Source organism: Mytilus edulis, chromosome 1 (assembly GCF_963676685.1).
Source record: "Mytilus edulis chromosome 1, xbMytEdul2.2, whole genome shotgun sequence".
Taxonomy (NCBI): Eukaryota; Metazoa; Mollusca; class Bivalvia; order Mytilida; family Mytilidae; genus Mytilus; species Mytilus edulis.
In genome coordinates this window covers 7792327-7811221 of record NC_092344.1, presented here as the reverse complement: position 1 = coordinate 7811221, position 18895 = coordinate 7792327, and the positions used below count along the sequence as shown (strand labels likewise).

At 33.4% G+C, this 18895-nt stretch overlaps 2 protein-coding genes across 2 annotated transcripts in view; both read right to left on the bottom strand.

The window, feature by feature from the left end:
* LOC139506806 (uncharacterized) overlaps positions 1 to 17190 on the bottom strand; it is a 117992-nt gene extending 100802 nt beyond the window's left edge. The window contains exons 1-19 of the mRNA XM_071295554.1: positions 17133 to 17190; positions 16309 to 16524; positions 15803 to 15845; positions 14484 to 14824; positions 13851 to 14075; positions 13619 to 13661; positions 13048 to 13208; positions 12359 to 12532; positions 11592 to 11804; positions 11128 to 11170; positions 10392 to 10555; positions 8852 to 9022; positions 6070 to 6279; positions 5544 to 5586; positions 4766 to 4929; positions 4026 to 4199; positions 3288 to 3540; positions 2754 to 2932; positions 1235 to 1417 (exon numbers count right to left, since the gene is read on the bottom strand). Of these exons, the coding sequence (XP_071151655.1) occupies positions 1235 to 1417; positions 2754 to 2932; positions 3288 to 3540; positions 4026 to 4199; positions 4766 to 4929; positions 5544 to 5586; positions 6070 to 6279; positions 8852 to 9022; positions 10392 to 10555; positions 11128 to 11170; positions 11592 to 11804; positions 12359 to 12532; positions 13048 to 13208; positions 13619 to 13661; positions 13851 to 14075; positions 14484 to 14824; positions 15803 to 15843 (2782 nt within the window). The 5' untranslated portion in view covers positions 15844 to 15845; positions 16309 to 16524; positions 17133 to 17190. The remainder of the gene's footprint in view (positions 1 to 1234; positions 1418 to 2753; positions 2933 to 3287; positions 3541 to 4025; positions 4200 to 4765; positions 4930 to 5543; positions 5587 to 6069; positions 6280 to 8851; positions 9023 to 10391; positions 10556 to 11127; positions 11171 to 11591; positions 11805 to 12358; positions 12533 to 13047; positions 13209 to 13618; positions 13662 to 13850; positions 14076 to 14483; positions 14825 to 15802; positions 15846 to 16308; positions 16525 to 17132) is intronic.
* A 75-nt stretch (positions 17191 to 17265) lies between these two features.
* The window catches only part of LOC139523012 (uncharacterized), an 85405-nt gene continuing 83775 nt past the window's right edge, over positions 17266 to 18895 (bottom strand). The window contains exons 57-59 of the mRNA XM_071316736.1: positions 18577 to 18841; positions 17823 to 17986; positions 17266 to 17474 (exon numbers count right to left, since the gene is read on the bottom strand). Coding sequence (XP_071172837.1) covers positions 17266 to 17474; positions 17823 to 17986; positions 18577 to 18841 — 638 coding nt within the window. The remainder of the gene's footprint in view (positions 17475 to 17822; positions 17987 to 18576; positions 18842 to 18895) is intronic.

The following is an 18895-nucleotide window of genomic DNA, read 5'->3' as shown; positions in this document are numbered from 1 at the left end:
ACACAGTGGCTAGGCTGTATATTATCTCACCTGAACTAACAGCCCAACCCTCAGAGTTGACAAGTGTATAAGGTGCAGAAGATGCCACACAGTGGCTAGGCTGTAAATAATCTCACCTGAACTAACAGCCCAACCCTCAGAGTTGACAAGTGTATAAGGTGCAGAAGATGCCACACAGTGGCTAGGCTGTAAATAATCTCACCTGAACTAACAGCCCAACCCTCAGAGTTGACAAGTGTATAAGGTGCAGAAGATGCCACACAGTGGCTAGGCTGTAAATAATCTCACCTGAACTAACAGCCCAACCCTCAGAGCTGACAGGTGTATAAGGTGCAGAAGATGCCACACAGTGGCTAGGCTGTAAATAATCTCACCTGAACTAACAGCCCAACCCTCAGAGTTGACAAGTGTATAAGGTGCAGAAGATGCCACACAGTGGCTAGGCTGTAAATAATCTCACCTGAACTAACAGCCCAACCCTCAGAGTTGACAAGTGTATAAGGTGCAGAAGATGCCACACAGTGGCTAGGCTGTAAATAATCTCACCTGAACTAACAGCCCAACCCTCAGAGTTGACAGGTTTATAAGGTGCAGAAGATGCCACACAGTGGCTAGGCTGTAAATAATCTCACCTGAACTAACAGCCCAACCCTCAGAGCTGACAGGTGTATAAGGTGCAGAAGATGCCACACAGTGGCTAGGCTGTAAATAATCTCACCTGAACTAACAGCCCAACCCTCAGAGTTGACAAGTGTATAAGGTGCAGAAGATGCCACACAGTGGCTAGGCTGTAAATAATCTCACCTGAACTAACAGCCCAACCCTCAGAGTTGACAAGTGTATAAGGTGCAGAAGATGCCACACAGTGGCTAGGCTGTAAATAATCTCACCTGAACTAACAGCCCAACCCTCAGAGTTGACAGGTTTATAAGGTGCAGAAGATGCCACACACTGACTAGGCTGTAAATAATCTCACCTGAACTAACAGCCCAACCCTCAGAGTTGACAGGTTTATAAGGTGCAGAAGATGCCACACAGTGGCTAGGCTGTAAATAATCTCACCTGAACTAACAGCCCAACCCTCAGAGTTGACAGGTTTATAAGGTGCAGAAGATGCCACACACTGACTAGGCTGTAAATAATCTCACCTGAACTAACAGCCCAACCCTCAGAGTTGACAGGTTTATAAGGTGCAGAAGATGCCACACACTGACTAGGCTGTAAATAATCTCACCTGAACTAACAGCCCAACCCTCAGAGTTGACAGGTTTATAAGGTGCAGAAGATGCCACACACTGACTAGGCTGTATATAATTCTCAAACAGTAAGAATCTCTTAAGTTCAATGACGACAAGTTCTGACAAAGGATTTGAATCTGTATAACTGTTAGTTGATAGCCAGGTTGACAAGTCAAAATCTAAAATAATGAAAAACATAGTTGGATTTCTTAAAAAGAAGAATTTGTCTAAAAAATCAAACATAGAACCTTAATAGTTTAAGAAATAAGATATCTTACAGTTCTTTCTGTTTGACAAAAATTGATTCTATATTGGAATTGTGTTTTACATTCCACATATGTTTACTTCAAATGTTTATATATACAAATGTCTCTCTACATGCAATGCTGGTACTACTGATAAACTAATGGTCATATTTCTGACTGATGAAAGATCATAAAGAAATTTGTATATAATCTCCAGTATGATTTTAAAATCTTATAATTAAAACTAGAGGCTCTAAAGAGCCTGTGTCGCTCACCTAGGTCACCTAGGTCTATGTGCATATTAAACAAAGCACACAGATGGATTCATGACAAAATTGTGTTTTGGTGATGGTGATGTGTTTGTAGATCTTCCTTTACTGAACATTCTTGCTGCTTACAATTAGATGTGTTTGTAGATCTTATTTTACTAAACATTCTTGCTGCTTACAATTATCTCTAATTATAATGAACTTGGCCCAGTAGTTACAGAGGAAAACATTATGAAAATTGTTAAAAATTGACTATAAAGGGCAATAACTCCTTACAGGGTCAATTGACCATTTTGGTCATGTTGACTTATTTGTAGGTCTTACTTTGCTGTACATTATTGCTGTTTACAGTTTATCTCTATCTATAATAATATTGAAGATAATAACGAAAAGCTGCAAAATGTTCTTAAAATTACCAATTCAGGGGTAGCAACCCAACAGCAGGTTGCCGGATTGGGCTGAAAATTTATGGGCAGATAGATCTTGATCTAATGAACAATATTATCCTTGTCAGATTTGCTCTAAATGCTTTGCTTAAGAGATACCAGCCAAAAACTGCATTTTACAATTTTGTCAGATTTGCTCTAAATGCTTTGCTTTCAGAGATACGAGCCAAAAACTGCATTTTACCCTATGTACTATTTTTAGCCATGTCAGCAATCTTGGTTGGGGGGCGGGGTCATTGGACACATTTTTTAAACTACATATCCTAATGATGATTGTGGACAAGTTTGGTTAAATTTGCTTAAGTAGTTTCAGAGGAGAAGATTTTTGTAAAAGATTACAAAAATTTACGAAAAATTGTTCAAAATTGACTATAAAGAGCAAAAACTCCTTAAGGGGTCAACTGACCATTTTGGTCATGTGAACTTTTTTGTTGATCTTATTCTGCTGAACATTATTGCTGTTTACAGTTTATCTCTATCTATAATAATATTCAAGATAATAACCAAAAACGACATTAGTAACAAGAAAACATTTAGAACAAAACTTATTCTTACTTGGATTGCCAGAGAATGCAAATCCACTGTTCCAATTACAGGACTTCTTTGGCAGTTTGACATTATCTAACACTGTATGCCTAACATCACAACTGTCTCTGTCTGAAGTCTCCATACAGAGACCCATGTCAACAGATACCAGGTACATTCCTTCACTATTTAAATCATGGATCACATAGCTGGAAAAAAGTTTGAAAAAAGGAATATTAGTAAGGTCAAAATAGAAAAGAACCAGAACTGTACCACAAAAGACTCTAAAGTTAGTTTAGACAGGTTTAAAAAATAATATAGTGTACAATTAGTAGCAAGGTTTTTTTCTAGTTGATATCTTAACACAGATATATGTCTTGCCTTTTAAAACCTTATCACTAGATACAACAATCGTTTATGCCTACAATTATGCCAGAGACCAAAAATAACAATAAAGAGTTTCGATTTCATTACTATTGTCACAGGGGACTCAAAAAATATTCTAAATAAACAAATATTCTTATAGCATTTCTTAAAATGTATTCTGATACAGATTAAACTTACTCCATTCTAAGTCCTCCTTGTAAGGTAAAAGATTGTGGTTTCCCCCACTGGAAATGTAACAAGGATACAGTAGCTTCCATAGTCTCAATGCCAAGAGAGATTTCATTTGTACAGGGATCCAGTTTTACTGTGGACTGGATTTTCTTATCAATATAGCCAATGTCAGAACAGATAGTAACTGATGTACAGTCTGATTGGATGTTTAATGATACATCTGCTGGTAGAGTAATGGAGTCTTCAAGTTTACCGCACTCTGAAAAACAAATATGTACAAATTGTCTTGCATTTTAAGAATTGCATTTAAAAGTGTTGCCTTTTACCCTATCTACATATTTTCCATTATATTTTATTAAAAAACAGCAAACATTTTTTTTAAATTTCTTATTTTTCTTTTTTGTGTTGAACATGTTGAAATGAAATCTGTAAAATCTGGTCCTAAAGTCCACATAAGAAAATCTTTCATTTTGTTTTTTAATCACCTTGTTCAATTTTGTCATTTCATCTTTTTTTTCATATCATTCAACAAGTAAAAACTACATACTTGAAACTATACACATAAAGCTGTGCCAAACATTTTTGTCTTAATTACTTTACAATATTTACATACTTTCACATAAAGAATTGAATTCACACATATTTAAACCAGGCCATGAAAATTGAAGTCGAAAATTAAAGAAAAATTGAAAATAGATACAAATATTCTGATGAAATCATGTGAACTGTTAGCCATGTTCTTACCATCATTTAGTCTGCCATTGGCTGTGGTGAAAGGTAAGACAGAGTGATCACATGGGGTTACTTGAAGGTAGTCACTGATTCCAGTATCTTGTAACAGTTTGGTTGTTGTCGCTGAAGGCAGTGGATCAACTTTAGCTTGATTCTCGGCCAGTAAAAAGTTGTTCAGTGAAAATGCTGTGAAATGAATATGCAAATTTATGCATATGAGAATTGCAATAAAATAATGTACATGAATGTCATCTTCATTCTTTTTAAATTTTGAAATATTGTAAATTCAAAAATGTTTGAATATTCTTATTATTGCCAAAACTGCAACAGAACAGGTTTGGCAAAAATAAAAAACTTGCATTTTAAACTTTGAGAACATTATTTTTATGCCTTATTTTATGATTCTCCATTGTTTAATAATAGCAATAATAAATGAAAAAAAAAATTCTGAATATAAAGTACAGTAAAAAGGAGCACCCTTATTCAGTGATATCAAATTTGAGATACTGCATAGATGTTTTAAAAATAAATGCACTTACAATGTTAACTCACACAGTGTTTTACATGTTTCTCAGTTACTGATGTGTAAAAAGTGAAAATCAAACTCTCCATGCAAAAATTATCCAATCTATCTGGTAGCAGCATTGTGATAAAAGAATTCATACATACTTAGCAGCATAAGTTTCAATGCAATGGATAATACACAAAGTCAGGCCATTTAAAACGAGACTATTTAAATTACATATACATACCTGAATCAAAGAAAGTTGAACCAGTGAAGCAATATTGTTTAGGAAGTTGTGTACCACTAAACACAGTCATTTCAAAGACACATGCCCCTGATGTTTCAAAGCAGATCTTCATTGTCATATCCAGCTGAAATTTTCCTGCAGACTGTAGATTTGTGATAGTATACCTGAAAATATCATATAATATCATATCAATTCTTTATCCTTGTATTTTAAAGAAATTTTTAAGAGAAAAATAGTTCTAAATGTTTTGATGGTTATTTTGATGACAAGGCTTGATGTTCGAGAAGAGAATTATTCTTTTTTCTTCCTTTATACTGTACATATGTTTATTTCAATTATGTCATTTTTGGTTTATTCCAGCAAATCAATTAAAACATTAGCAATACTTAATTTTTTTTAAATTTTTATCGATATTGCTCTGATATTTTTCTTCAAATAATTATCTCATGCTTCATTTTCAAGTATGACTCCAAAACAGCAAAGTTTTGGTGAAATTAAACATAATATAAAATCCTTCTCCTCCCCATTTGGTTGTGGAAAGAGAGTGAGAATCTCAGAATTAATTCCATTACAGCGTAGATGCATAGCAGTAATTGAAGAATTCTACTTTTGTGTAGGTAGCTATATATATATAGTGTATAGTGACAACTCTTTAGCTTGTTGTAGAAAACATTTCAAAACTGCTTAAAGTACAATATTTTTTGGAGGAAATGCTTTTCCCTAGTTTTCCAAGAAATTGTGATCCTATAAAGATTAACATCTTCTTCAATTATCTTACGTGAGTCTGACAACATTCATCAATGTCTTTGTCTCTTCAACTCCTACAATTGAACACATTTTTATAAAGAGACTGTTGTCATCAGATAATCTTTAAAATTTCCATTAAAATACTTGCATCATATATATTTTTAAATAATTCATAGTGATCAAACAGCAGCATACAACATCATGGCATAAAATCAATAAATCAAGTCATACACTTTTTGCACAGCAAGATATGATATCAAATTTGCATGGACTAAAAAAAAACACCTTCAGACCCCATACATTTTTGCTTAACAAGTCCTTAGCTCAGAATGGAATAGAGCTCAAATATGAATGCTGTTGAATCACTTTTTTCAGCAGACAATAATTTTCAAGGATTTGGGGGTAAAGGCAACCCACAAATTCAAAGATTCAATGCAATAAAAAAAATATGTCACTTAATTGGCACCAAATTAGTAAAACTATATCAGAATATCAACTTTTTTCTAAAATATCACTAATTAGCAACTTGGTAAAAGTTTACCTACACAAGAACTTACCAAATGCATATCCATTGAGATCTACTGTTTCATATACCCTTTCTATACCAAACTTAAGTTTGTGATTACAGGGATCCAGTTCAACAAAGGAATGGAAGCCTTGTTGCAGGAAGTCAGAGTACATACAACAATCTACAGCAGTACACTTATCGTGGATGTTACACGCTGCATTGGCAGGAAGTGTTGGCAAGGTGACGTCTGCTGTACAATCTGAAAAGGAAGTCAGAGTAAATACAACAATCTACAGCAGTACACTTATCATGGATGTTACAGGCTGCATCAGCAGAAAGGGTTGGCAAGGTTACTTCTGCTGCACAATCTGAAAAGGAAGTCAGAGTACATACAACAATCTACACCAGTACACTTATCGTGGATGTTACAGGCTGCATTGGCAGGAAGTGTTGGCAAGGTGACGTCTGCTGCACAATCTGAAAAGGAAGTCAGAGTACATACAACAATCTACAGCAGTACACTTATCGTGGATGTTACAAGCTGCATTGGCAGGAAGGGTTGGCAAGGTGACGTCTGCTGCACAATCTGAAAAGGAAGTCAGAGTACATACAAAAATCTACAGCAGTACACTTATCATGGATGTTACAGGCTGCATTGGCAGGAAGTGTTGGCAAGGTGACATCTGCAGCACAATCTGAAAAGGAAGTCAGAGTACATACAACAATCTACAGCAGTACACTTATCGTGGATGTTACAAGCTGCATTGGCAGGAAGGGTTGGCAAGGTAACGTCTGTTGCACAATCTGAAAAGGAAGTCAGAGTACATACAACAATCTACAGCAGTACACTTATCGTGGATTAACGTTACAGGCTGCATTGGCAGGAAGTGTTGGCAAGGTGACGTCTGCTGCACAATCTGAAAAGGAAGTCAGAGTACATACAACAATCTACAGCAGTACACTTATTGTGGATGTTACAGGCTGCATTGGCAGGAAGTGTTGGCAAGGTGACGTCTGCTGCACAATCTGAAAAGGAAGTCGGAGTACATACAACAATCTACAGCAGTACACTTATCGTGGATGTTACAAGCTGCATTGGCAGGAAGGGTTGGCAAGGTGACGTCTGCTGCACAATCTGAAAAGAAAGTCAGAGTACATACAACAATCTACAGCAGTACACTTATTGTGGATGTTACAAGCTGCATTGGCAGGAAGTGTTGGCAAGGTGACGTCTGCTGCACAATCTGAAAAGGAAGTCGGAGTACATACAACAATCTACAGCAGTACACTTATCATGGATGTTACAGGCTGCATTGGCAGGAAGTGTTGGCAAGGTGACATCTGCAGCACAATCTATCAATTGGATTAAATTAGAATCTTAATAATCTACTGCCTGAATCATCTTTCTACATTGATTTGTTAACAATAAGTAAATAAAAACATCTTGGATCAGATAAGTGAAAATAGAGAATTCAGAATTTAAATGGAGTCAAATTTTAGTTTAGATTATAAAAAATTGGGAAAATTTCTAATGATTTGCCTTGCTCAAACTATTTTGATATCTATCTTCAAAAATAAATTTCCAAGCAATAAAATATATAGTAAAAAGTTGTATGTATTAGCAAAGAATATCAATGTGTCACAGAACTATGGAGAAATTTGAATATGAGGTTCTAACTAACAAATACTAATGAACTGCCTTATTTTTCAATTATTCTTTCTTTTAACCCTTAGACTGCTACTTGCGACTATTGTCGTTCCGATAAAACAGTCCGCTACTGCTACGCACGACTATTGTCGTTTCCGTAACTGGTTTGTTTACAGTTACCATGTAATGGGCGGAGTCAATATTCATGAGATTGTGGCAGTTTAGACTTGTATGGATTCTGATTGTTTAAAAATCTGCATTCTTTCAAGGTTCTCTTGACTTTAAACAGGTATAAGCGATGAAACCGAAAGTGAAAAATTTTGATGAAAAAAGTGACAAAATGGCGGATATTGTTTGGAGTGATGGCCAACACGTTCAGAAGTATTTCAATGATAACGATGTGACAGCAGCAAACATTTTAAAGGATTTGGACGAAAACAGAAGATATAATAGATGGAAATGGAAACATTCTAGCAAAACTGCGAACAGAAGACTTTTGTTTAGGGGCCAGCTGAAGGACGCCTCCGGGTGCGGGAATTTCTCGCTACATTAAAGACCTGTTGGTGACCCTCTGCTGTTGTTTTTTATTTGGTCGGGTTGTTGTCTCTTTGACACATTCCCATTTCCATTCTCAATTTTATTTTAAAGCAATAACCACGGGGAACCCAGAGACAATGTTTCGAAATGGATGACATGAAACAGGATTTTTATCATATTGCGCCTTTCCACCATGAATCAATATTGATCACTGACATCGATAGATCCGAACTTTAAGTTTGATATATTTGAATATACTTTAAAATTTTGTAAAGTTTTTACATTGATGGATTTTTTAATAAAATAAAATAAGTTTACCTTTGTTTACCTCTATTTGCACCTGTACAGGCAATAAATGACCAGAGACTCACACAAAAATAAAATAAATAAAACATACAGAATCTAACAATACTTTTTTATATAACTTTTACTGATGAATATTCAATATTTACAAAGATATAGCAATTGTAGGTAAACATGTTTATTTCATCAGTGATTAAAATTTTATTCAGCAATACACAAAAGTACAATAGAAATGAATGCAGCAGTCTAAGGGTCAAGTAAAGATGAGCATTATTTACTATATTCACATGAGATCTAAACCCTACCAATAAAACACTCCTACAACACAGCATTAAAACATTACCTTTTTGCCATCTCTCTGCACCAATTGGTGAATAATCAACCACTGTGCAAGGTGTTCCCAAAATATAGGAGTTTATTCCAAGTAAGTTAAACAGATCTGTCTTTTCCTGTGAAGTGAATGTCTGTCCAGATGTTTTACCAATACTCGTCAGGTGACTAGCCAATGAAAATCCTGAAATTATAACAATAATTCAATCTTTAATAGTGACAATCAAGTATGAATTACAATGTTATTTTGTATAGTGATGAACCCTTTCAACGCTACACAAAAAAATAGAAAAATGGCTGCTACTGCTGCATTTTTTTGTGTTCATTCATTAGAACAGTATATTCCTTTTCAGACTGCTGTATCTTTTTTATTGTAAGAGATACAGAGACAGTTATTGCATGAAAAATGCTCAGGAGAGCATGACCTGTAATGTAAGGCAATTATTTCAGTAAAATTTTTATCAGGTTACCTGCATTTTCAGGTAATTAACAGGTAAAAGGTGTAATTTATTACATTTGTGTTGAATTTTGAATAAAAACTACTTTTAGTCTTCATTTATTTTGTTGTTTTATCTGCTAAATAATATAGAAGACACCAGTTGCTCAATTCTGTAGCGTATTGCACCATACACAACGTATTATATAATCGTGGCACAAATAATTGGCTCCGTCCTCAAAATTTTCAGTCAACCTCCGTTTTTCCCCCTTTTTCTACGTCTCGTAATGATCGATCAAATCATATTTCCCACACGAATTAAATGTAATAAACACATTGAGATAACAAGAAACCTTTTAACTAATCCTTGTCAGTTTCGTCATTAGTCCGAGATTAGCACCAGAAGCGATGAAGCAGCGCATCTATTTTGGGTGAGCAAATATCCACTTTTTGATATGGGACGAGCTCTGACGTCCCACGCCCCCAGCTTGTCTGGCAAAACAGCCGTTGGACATCAGAGTAATCTCGGACTATTTTGCCATAGAAATGCTGAAATATTTCCATATTTACAGCTTCGTTTCCGATTTCCGCCATTTGCATTTGTCAAAATATTTGTTTTTATTTTCCTTCTATTTTCCTTCTACTGCATGATTTTACTATAAAAATTGCCGGGATTTCAAGCGCAAATGAGACCTTGTATATCCTCGATTCATACAAGGAAAAATTAGAGAGGACCCGAATGAAAACCGAATCGTTTAAGAGTCCTGATGAAAAATCCATTGTCATGCGGCATATGCCGCAAATAGTAGTGGCGAACGACGTACGTAATCGCGGCATATGCCTTGTATAGCGTTGAAAGGGTTAACATGTGTTAAACAGGAAAATATGGAGTCTGAAAAAAAGCATGTTTCTCTCTGATGAGTTTTTGGTACTAAAAGCATACTGTAAAAAACTTCTAAAAAAAAAAAAAATTTTAACTGAGAATATGGGATTATTCTTATCAAATGAATTAGCAAGATTTTTGACAGAAGCAGAATTATATTTCATATCTCCAAGAAGTAATAAAGACTTCCTTGGTAAATCGCATCAAAGACACATAAAATATAAGTCAATTTACCAGATGTTGAATATGGCAGATCCCAAGCACATTGTCTCCACGGTATCATAGCATCAGTGAAGGCATCCATTTCTATCTCACATACTGACGTACTGTTGAAACATATCTGGACTTTAAGGTTGACTCTGTATTGACGCTCTACTGGGAATGTTTCTATTTTGTATCTGTAAGACAAAAATTCATAATGCTGATAATTCAATGACCAATGGGACCCTAAGTCAGAATATGAATTGTATCATTTCTAAAAATGGTGTAAAATACCAACATTTTTATACAAATAGATAAATCAAAGTGCTTGTAAGCACTGAAGGGCAAAGATTGCTTTAATTTATCAGTGGGAAGTAAAATTAAACATTGCATTGAATAAAGCATTGGTTGTAGTTGATTCAACAATTATGAACAAAGGAAGATAACTCAAATTTTAAAGATACTTAAACAATGACATCATTGATATTTTTAGAACAGATAATAGATTTCTGCACCTTGCAAAAGTTATGTAATTTTCTTGACAAGTATAGCATCACTGTATAACTTGAATACCTGAGCATATAATTCATTAATATTTCTGAAAATGTTCATGGATAGGATGTTTAAAAAGTGTTATGATCAATGCACTATATTTTGTGTATCTACAAAGTAGTGATAAACTCAAAAATGAAAAATAGATATAAAAAAAGTACTCTAAATTCAACTTTTTTGGTTTAAAAAGTTTTGAATAAATAAAAATTCTACTTACGTCAACTTTACAACTCCTTTCAAATTAAACTTTTTCTCCACACCTGCAACAAAAACAGAACTTTTAAATCAGAAAAAAAACTTTAAAAAAAAAATTCAAATCATTTATTTTTGCAAATTATACCAAATATTCAATCATTTTGCTTGACAAATATTTGCAACAAAAGAAACACCACAAATTTAATAAAAATTTGATACAATTTCTTGTTTATGATTTGTAAACAAACTCATAGCAAACAATAACTGAGCTTCATAATAAAATTTTACAAACAGTCTACAATATCAAAAGCATTCAAATATTCCCTCTCAGTAAATTCTTATCATCAATATAAATTAGGATCACAAATGTTTCTACAGTAATTACAAAGATATGCTTATTTTTAAGAGGAGAGTAAGGAGAGGACAAAGGTTAAAAAAGTATTGTTAGCTTAATTATGAATGAATTCCATAAAAAATGATAATTACCAAAAATGGTAGCATCAGTCAAATCTAATTTGAGACTAAATCGTTCAATGCCAATTTTGCCGATGTTTGTACATGGATCTAGATCAATGTATGTGTGGAATGGACGTCCAAGGAAATCAACATCAGAACAGAAATCTACAGCTGTACACACTTCAGCAATGGATCCTACTGAAGATGCATGTAGTGTTGCCATGGGAACATCAAGTGAACACACTGTAAAAATATTCAAAATCATGAATATATTAATATATATGTTATAAAGCTTTCATGTTTATTTTTCTTTTTTCATTTCAATTTGCAAACTGAAATTGCAATGCTTATATTATGCTTAAACTCTGACATGAAATTAAGGTTCTTTCCCATGCAATGCACTGCATGAGAAAGGGATTAATATAAGTTGCAAAACTTGTTTCCCAATCCACTATAAATAAATATGTTTAAACTAAACTGCATGAAGAAATACATACTAAACAGATTTTCTATTTTATTATAAACTGTTATTTTGTTTACCTTTTAAACATAGTTCATAAGAGATGGGTGCCACTTGTGGTGCAGGAACTGCCTACTCATCAAGCGCACCAGAGTTCACCCACCATTTTGGGGTTTATGCTAACAAATCTTTGTTTTCTTTGTAGGATGTTGTTTTTTATCTTTTGTTATTTGGTCATTATTTTTATTTATGGTTTTGATTATTCCCTTTGTATCTTCCGACTTTTTTATTTCAACTATACATATATCAAACAAATACAGGGAGAAATCATTTTTACCATTTTTCCATCCACCAACTGATGGACTGTAGTTCATTCCTGATGGTTGACACTGTGTGGGAGACATCATTTCACCGATTTTCAGGAATTCCAGTAAGCTTGATGCCTTAGCAGGGTTCAGTTGTGACCCTTGTGGTATGTTATGATAATTATACCAACTATTTAAGTTGAAACCTAAAACAAGTATGTAGATTATTGTTTCTTGGAATATTATCGTATCATTTAACAAGAATTTCAATTTGTATTCTAATCCAAAATGGTAAGAGAAATAATATAAGTAACTATAAAATTCAAATTTCAAAAATTCAAAAAATCAAATTCTTTATTTCCTAATCACAGCTGGGTCCTTTCAGACAAATTTGAACACCTTCATTCACACTTTCATACAACTCTTTTTCACTCATCTCACTCAGATTATTCTAGCAAATATGATCTTCCAAAAAATTAACTGTCTTATCCCTTAGAACAATCAGGAAGAAGGTTAGATAGTTTAATCTATATTGATAGGTATAAATGAAAGAAAACACATTTTCATTTAAACTGTACATTGAAAAACTGTGAAACTGTCCTCAATCACCTCTAAATACATGCCATTTTATTTGTTGATACATTTAGAAATATAGATCTACTGAACGGTAAATAGTTTTATCATTCCTCATCTATAGATTTTAAAATCTCGTAAGAATTACCTGGTACTCCATAACTTGTATCATAGTCACATACAGGAATTGGTAGAACCTGTTTCTTGAAAAGTTCAAAGGTAACATACTGTTGACCTCTGTCTAAGTACATACTCATGTTCAGGTCTACACGGAAATACTCATCCAATTCATTGTAGTCAACAAGAAAACTGTAAAAAACAAATTCCCAATATCACAATTCTAGGAAAAAAACGATAAAATATTAAACTTCTTTCTGTTCACTTCTTTTTGCTTCTCTTGTTTAATTCAGGGCTTTTTGCAGCACTTGTATGTGTACTATTTAACCACAATGAGATATTTTGTACCTACATAATTTATTTTACCTATATTTAGATGTTTAGATGTGTTAGGTTGGAAAGACTTTTTATAAAACCAAAACTACAGAATTTTTTTCAAAATTGGACATAAATCTTAGAGTTGTCTTTAACAAAAATACAGCTGTTCCTTATTATTTTTATATAGCAGCTCAACCCAAAAACAATTATTTTTTTTATATAGCAGCTCAACCCAAAAACAATTATTTTTAGGACATCAATTATTATCAATGTGTAAAACTTACTCTAATATATAGGCATCTAACAAATCTTTAGTATCTTTCTGTCCTGTAAAATAAGATTTTTCTAAATTTTTATTATTTGTTTCATTAGCATGTTATAAATAAAACTACAGAATAAAAATAACTTTGTCATACAACAACAAACAAATGAAGAGTATTGTTTCCATTTTAAATTGTACAAGTAGATAATAACGCAAGACTTCTTAAACTTGACATTTGTAATGTTTAAACTTACCCCAGGCGTAGGTCAGAAAGTCCAAATCAATAACAAGCTTTTCTATACCAATCTTGAATGACCTTTCACACATATTGAGGTCAAAGTAAGCATGCAATGACTTCCTCAGTAGTGGTATATATAAGCAGAAGTCCATGTAAGTGCAACGTGATGCAACATATCCCTTAGGTGTGGCTATAGATAATGGAGTCAGTGCTGTTAGATTACCTAATCCTTCGGGACATTCTGAAATGAGGAAAGTAGTGTTTATATATCAAATAACATTGCTCAAATGTTGGCAAAACAATTGCTCATATCTAATTTACTAAATACTACACATGTAACTGCTAACATTGTAGAAAAATGACATTTCTACACAAGAATGATCAGACTACTGTTTTCAGCTGTGTATAGTCGGCATTTGTGTATAATCCGCACCACTTTTTATCCCCCAAATTTCGTATAATATATATTGTTCATTTATCAATTAAATTTACATAATTTGGAAAGGATTGAATAATTTTTACTATTTTTGAAACTTCTCCTTTGAAAGCTCATCTGGAACTCTCAATGTTTGTATGATTAACCCACAACCACAGTTATTTCTTATAATAACCACCTTTTGAACACGGCAAAACATATAAATAAACTTACCATCTCTCCAACCAACAGAATCTGTTGGCTGAGATTGGTACATTTGACTGGTTATATCACACTGTGGATCTTGTAGGTATTCAGCTATACCAAGTTTCTCTAAAATCTGCTTAACTGCAATATCTGTCAATTGGCTTTGGAGAGAAAGTCCTTGCTCCGCCAAGAAATCTGAGGCTGAGAAATTATTAAAACTGATGCTCCAGTCGCAAGCAATTTTTGGAAGATATAGGTCCTTAACAATTTCTAGGGTTATGTCGCACGCTTCTCCTTCTTCTAAACAAACACTGGCATTCATACTAACAATGAACTTCTTCTCTGCTTGTAAATCAATAACCATAAAACTGAAAGAGAATTGTTAAAATAAAATTACAGAAACATACAGAAACAGAATAGCAAAAACAACAATTGTTTTTCTTGTCAACAGAAAAAATCATAAAACTTCATTTATAAACAAAATAAAATCATATAGCTACCAGTGAAAACAAACAGCACTACAAGTATAAAATGACTAAGAAATTTGAAAGTAAACAGAGAATCATGTAGTTATCATGGTCAACAAGCATAATCTAAGATTGACCTGAGTAAAGTACAATGTAAATGTTTTTTCCAGTACAGTTTGCAAAATTTAAATGGATAGGTTAACCCCAACTGACTCTGGGGAAAGTTTTCATTTTCTTTGCAATAAATAGAATCGAAAACAAGCAAAAAACTATGAAAATTAACACATGTAGGATTAATTTTGTAACATCCATATCGTCGCTGTTATGCAAAAACCTCGTATCTCAGGTTTTGATAATTTTACACCAGGCAGTAAAAACTGAAATCTTGTTATCGATTATTTAGAATTTAATATGCATGTTCCGCTGTATGCGAAAATATCTGATCTTCTAACCAATCAATTACCAAGACGAGCAAAAATGTCTGCACCTATATTGTATTTTCATTATTTTTAAGCTAATATATTAGCTTTGAGAACCTAAAATTGATAAAACCGTACCTGTAATAATGTCAGCTGCCGTGAAAAGTGTTTTTCTTTTGAGATACGATATTATCGCACAACAAAATGTCTCACCAATCCGACTACACTTTTTCGTCACATGTCAGAATTCGGGTTAATGATTGGTTAGAAGATCAGATATTCTCGCATACAGTGGAACATAGATATTTAATTCTAAATCTTCGATAAAAAGATTTCCGCAAAAAATTGAGATACGAGGTTTTTGCATAACAGCGACGATATGAGTCATTCATGGTATTACTAAAATAATATATAGTGGATTTAATCAGCCATTTGAAATACTTAAATCTATAATACTCACTCTAAAAACATGATGTTGCCCAACTTAAGGTTTTTCACCATACCTGAAAATTGAAAATGCCATAACATTCACATATAAATTATCATAAGTGAGGTAAAAATAATAAATTATAGGTCACTCAAGCACACCTGCATGTTACAAATGCATGCTGTGTGAAATTTTCTTTTATTTTTTTAATCGTCAAAATCTGGAAATTCTTCTTTCCTGGTTCTGGTACCTTTTCAATTGTACAAATTGTGATGTTGGACATTTTGAATGTTCTGTGAATGAATCAAAGCACTTATAATTTGATACAATGTGAAAGCAGAATAATGAAAATTGTACAACCAAGATGGCATCTTCTTTGGTGTCATGTCAGGTAATTTCTTATGGAAAAATTATTATTCAAGGGGAGAATTCATCCAAAAAATTTTACACATATTTTGGGATTTTTTGCATTAAAAAAAATGAAAACTATAGAGCTCCTGCATCATCCATGCTGAGCCCTAATAAGGCAAAACACATACCACTATCAAATGAAAAGAAGGCTTCATCAACCCCAAAATGATCTATTCCAGCCTTGATTCGGTACTGACATCCATCTAACAGTATGTAGAAGTGAAAGGACTTCTTTATAAACTCAATTTCAACGCAACATTCTACACCTGTGCAATAATCTGGTATGTGGCATGTAACAGGGATGTTGTTAGGTATCTCTGGTAGTGTTATGTCTAATGGACATTCTGGAAAAAAGGCAAAATTGTATAAGACAAATATTTACATATAAATTATAACCTGTTCTATACGTGTCCAATTTTACCACATATCTACAATATTTGGAAAAGGACATCCCTCACCACTTTTGGACAATTCACTGCCTAATATTAATCTGGTGGCTGAAATAATTTTCAAAACAATCCTTCCTACCGACCTTGTCATGGGAAAAACTTTGTGGAATTTCTCTCATTTATTTATATAGTCCTGTCTTGACATGAAAAATGAAGAACAGAAATAAGGGCAATGTTTCTTTGCTTTAGATATTGTCATGTTTGTAGGGATTTTGTTTTATACACTATACCCATTTTCGTCCACTATAATAGCAAAATAGTCCCCTCGTTAAAGGGCCAGAAAAGCATATAACATTTTTAAAGATTTAACTTGAAGCTTTATTCCTTTTGAGTAAAAAAAACATGTTATTTCAACCTCTATCAAGGTACAAAAACAGCTTGTTTTCTATCAAGGTACAATATTTAATCAATCTTTAATCAATCTTATTCCAGCCATTTTTTGATGGAGAGTAAGGGACACTACTCCTGCTACAGGATGGATCTTCTGCCTAAAAAGAACTTACCTTTATTCCAGCCATCTGTTGATGGAGAGTAAGGGACACTACTCCTGCTACAGGATGGATCTTCTGCCTAAAAAGTACTTACCTTTATTCCAGCCATCTATCTGTTGACGGAAAGTAAGGGGGACTACTCCTGCTACAGGATGGATCTTCTGCCTAAAAAGTACTTACCTTTATTCCAGCCATCTGTTGATGGAGAGTAAGGGGGACTACTCCTGCTACAGGATGGATCTTCCATGTACTGTTTGATTCCCGTCGCTTCTATGAACAGATCAGAGACATATTCTGGCATAGCATCAAGAGCTTGGTCTACTTGATCTTTCAAGAAGTCAGTTGCGGAGATGTCTGAAAAAGAATATTAATTATTTATCAAAATGGTGAAGTGAGCAGACTGAATAATATTTTGATTTCTTCATGAAAGTTATACCAAAATAAATGTTTTTCACATGCAAGGTCATAATAAATATTTATATATTAAAGTTCTAATACATGTAAATTACCAAACTGTATACCGTGGATTCCTCACTATTTGTAGGGTACCAGTTTTCCTAGATTTCATTGTTACAGGTAAGGTAAACATTTAAATGTTAAACAAAGTATACATTTTCTATAGAATTGTATGCAGACTGTAGCAAACATCTTCTTTTGTATTTGGTCATATAGAGCAAACATATTGTCAACTGATTTACTTACTGGCTAAAGAGATTTTAGTCTCTAGATTACACAAAGGTTTTGGCAGCAGTATATCTTTCATAATCTCCACTGTATAAAGGCATGCCTGTTTATTGTCTACACATAATGATACTCCAGTGTTCAACAGAAACATCTTCTCTGTCTTCAGATCATCAATTGTAAACCTGCAAGTAAAGGATATCAATAATTTGCAAATAAAAAATGAAAACAACACGTTAAAAATTTCAAGCGTCCGAAGCAATTTTATAGGTTTTACTTTCATCAGAAACCCTCAAAGCGGATTATTTGAAAGCCAGTGATGTATAAAGAACTAAAACACTTAAAGAGCTATATTACCAAAAAGGACCTAAAAAATTAGTCAAATCCATCTAAAGTCAACTTTGCCTGAGGGAGTTAAAACCTTAGTTTCTCATTAATTTCAAAATTTATTAACGGACAATTTTAGAAAGGTTTGTTATAAATCATGTCAGTACTTGGGTACTGAGCTGATGATACCCTCTGGGACAGCAGAGGCATCAACCCAGTGCTGACAAAACTAACACAATGAAAGAACATAAGAGTAAGAGTTAATCAAATGACTCGTACATACATGCCACCACCTTAAATAATATTTATTTAAAACTCTAAAGTCACATGGTGTTTTTTTTTCTAAAGAAATATGCCCTAAGATAAATTTACGTATAAAGTAAAAAATCAAATCTTTTTCACTGTAAAACAATGTAAACTACAAATTTATTAAAATAAAAAAACTCACCTCAAGCGAACAACATCTGACAGACTTATAATTTCCTCTGTTCCAAAATCATAGTCCAACAATTTCTTATTGTATGGTAAATTCTCTATTCCAACTGAAAACTGGTAATTACAAGCATCCAAACTGATGTAAAAGTTAACAGCCAGATCAAAGTCAGCTACATCTAAACAGCATGTAACACCAGTACAGGTGTCCATGATGCTACAAGTCAGTGGTATATGGGAACTTATTGCTTGTAACTGTATTGGCAAGGTCAAATTGCACTCTGAAAATAAAATATAATACAACTAATGATTGTATTTGTATTGACAAAGAGACA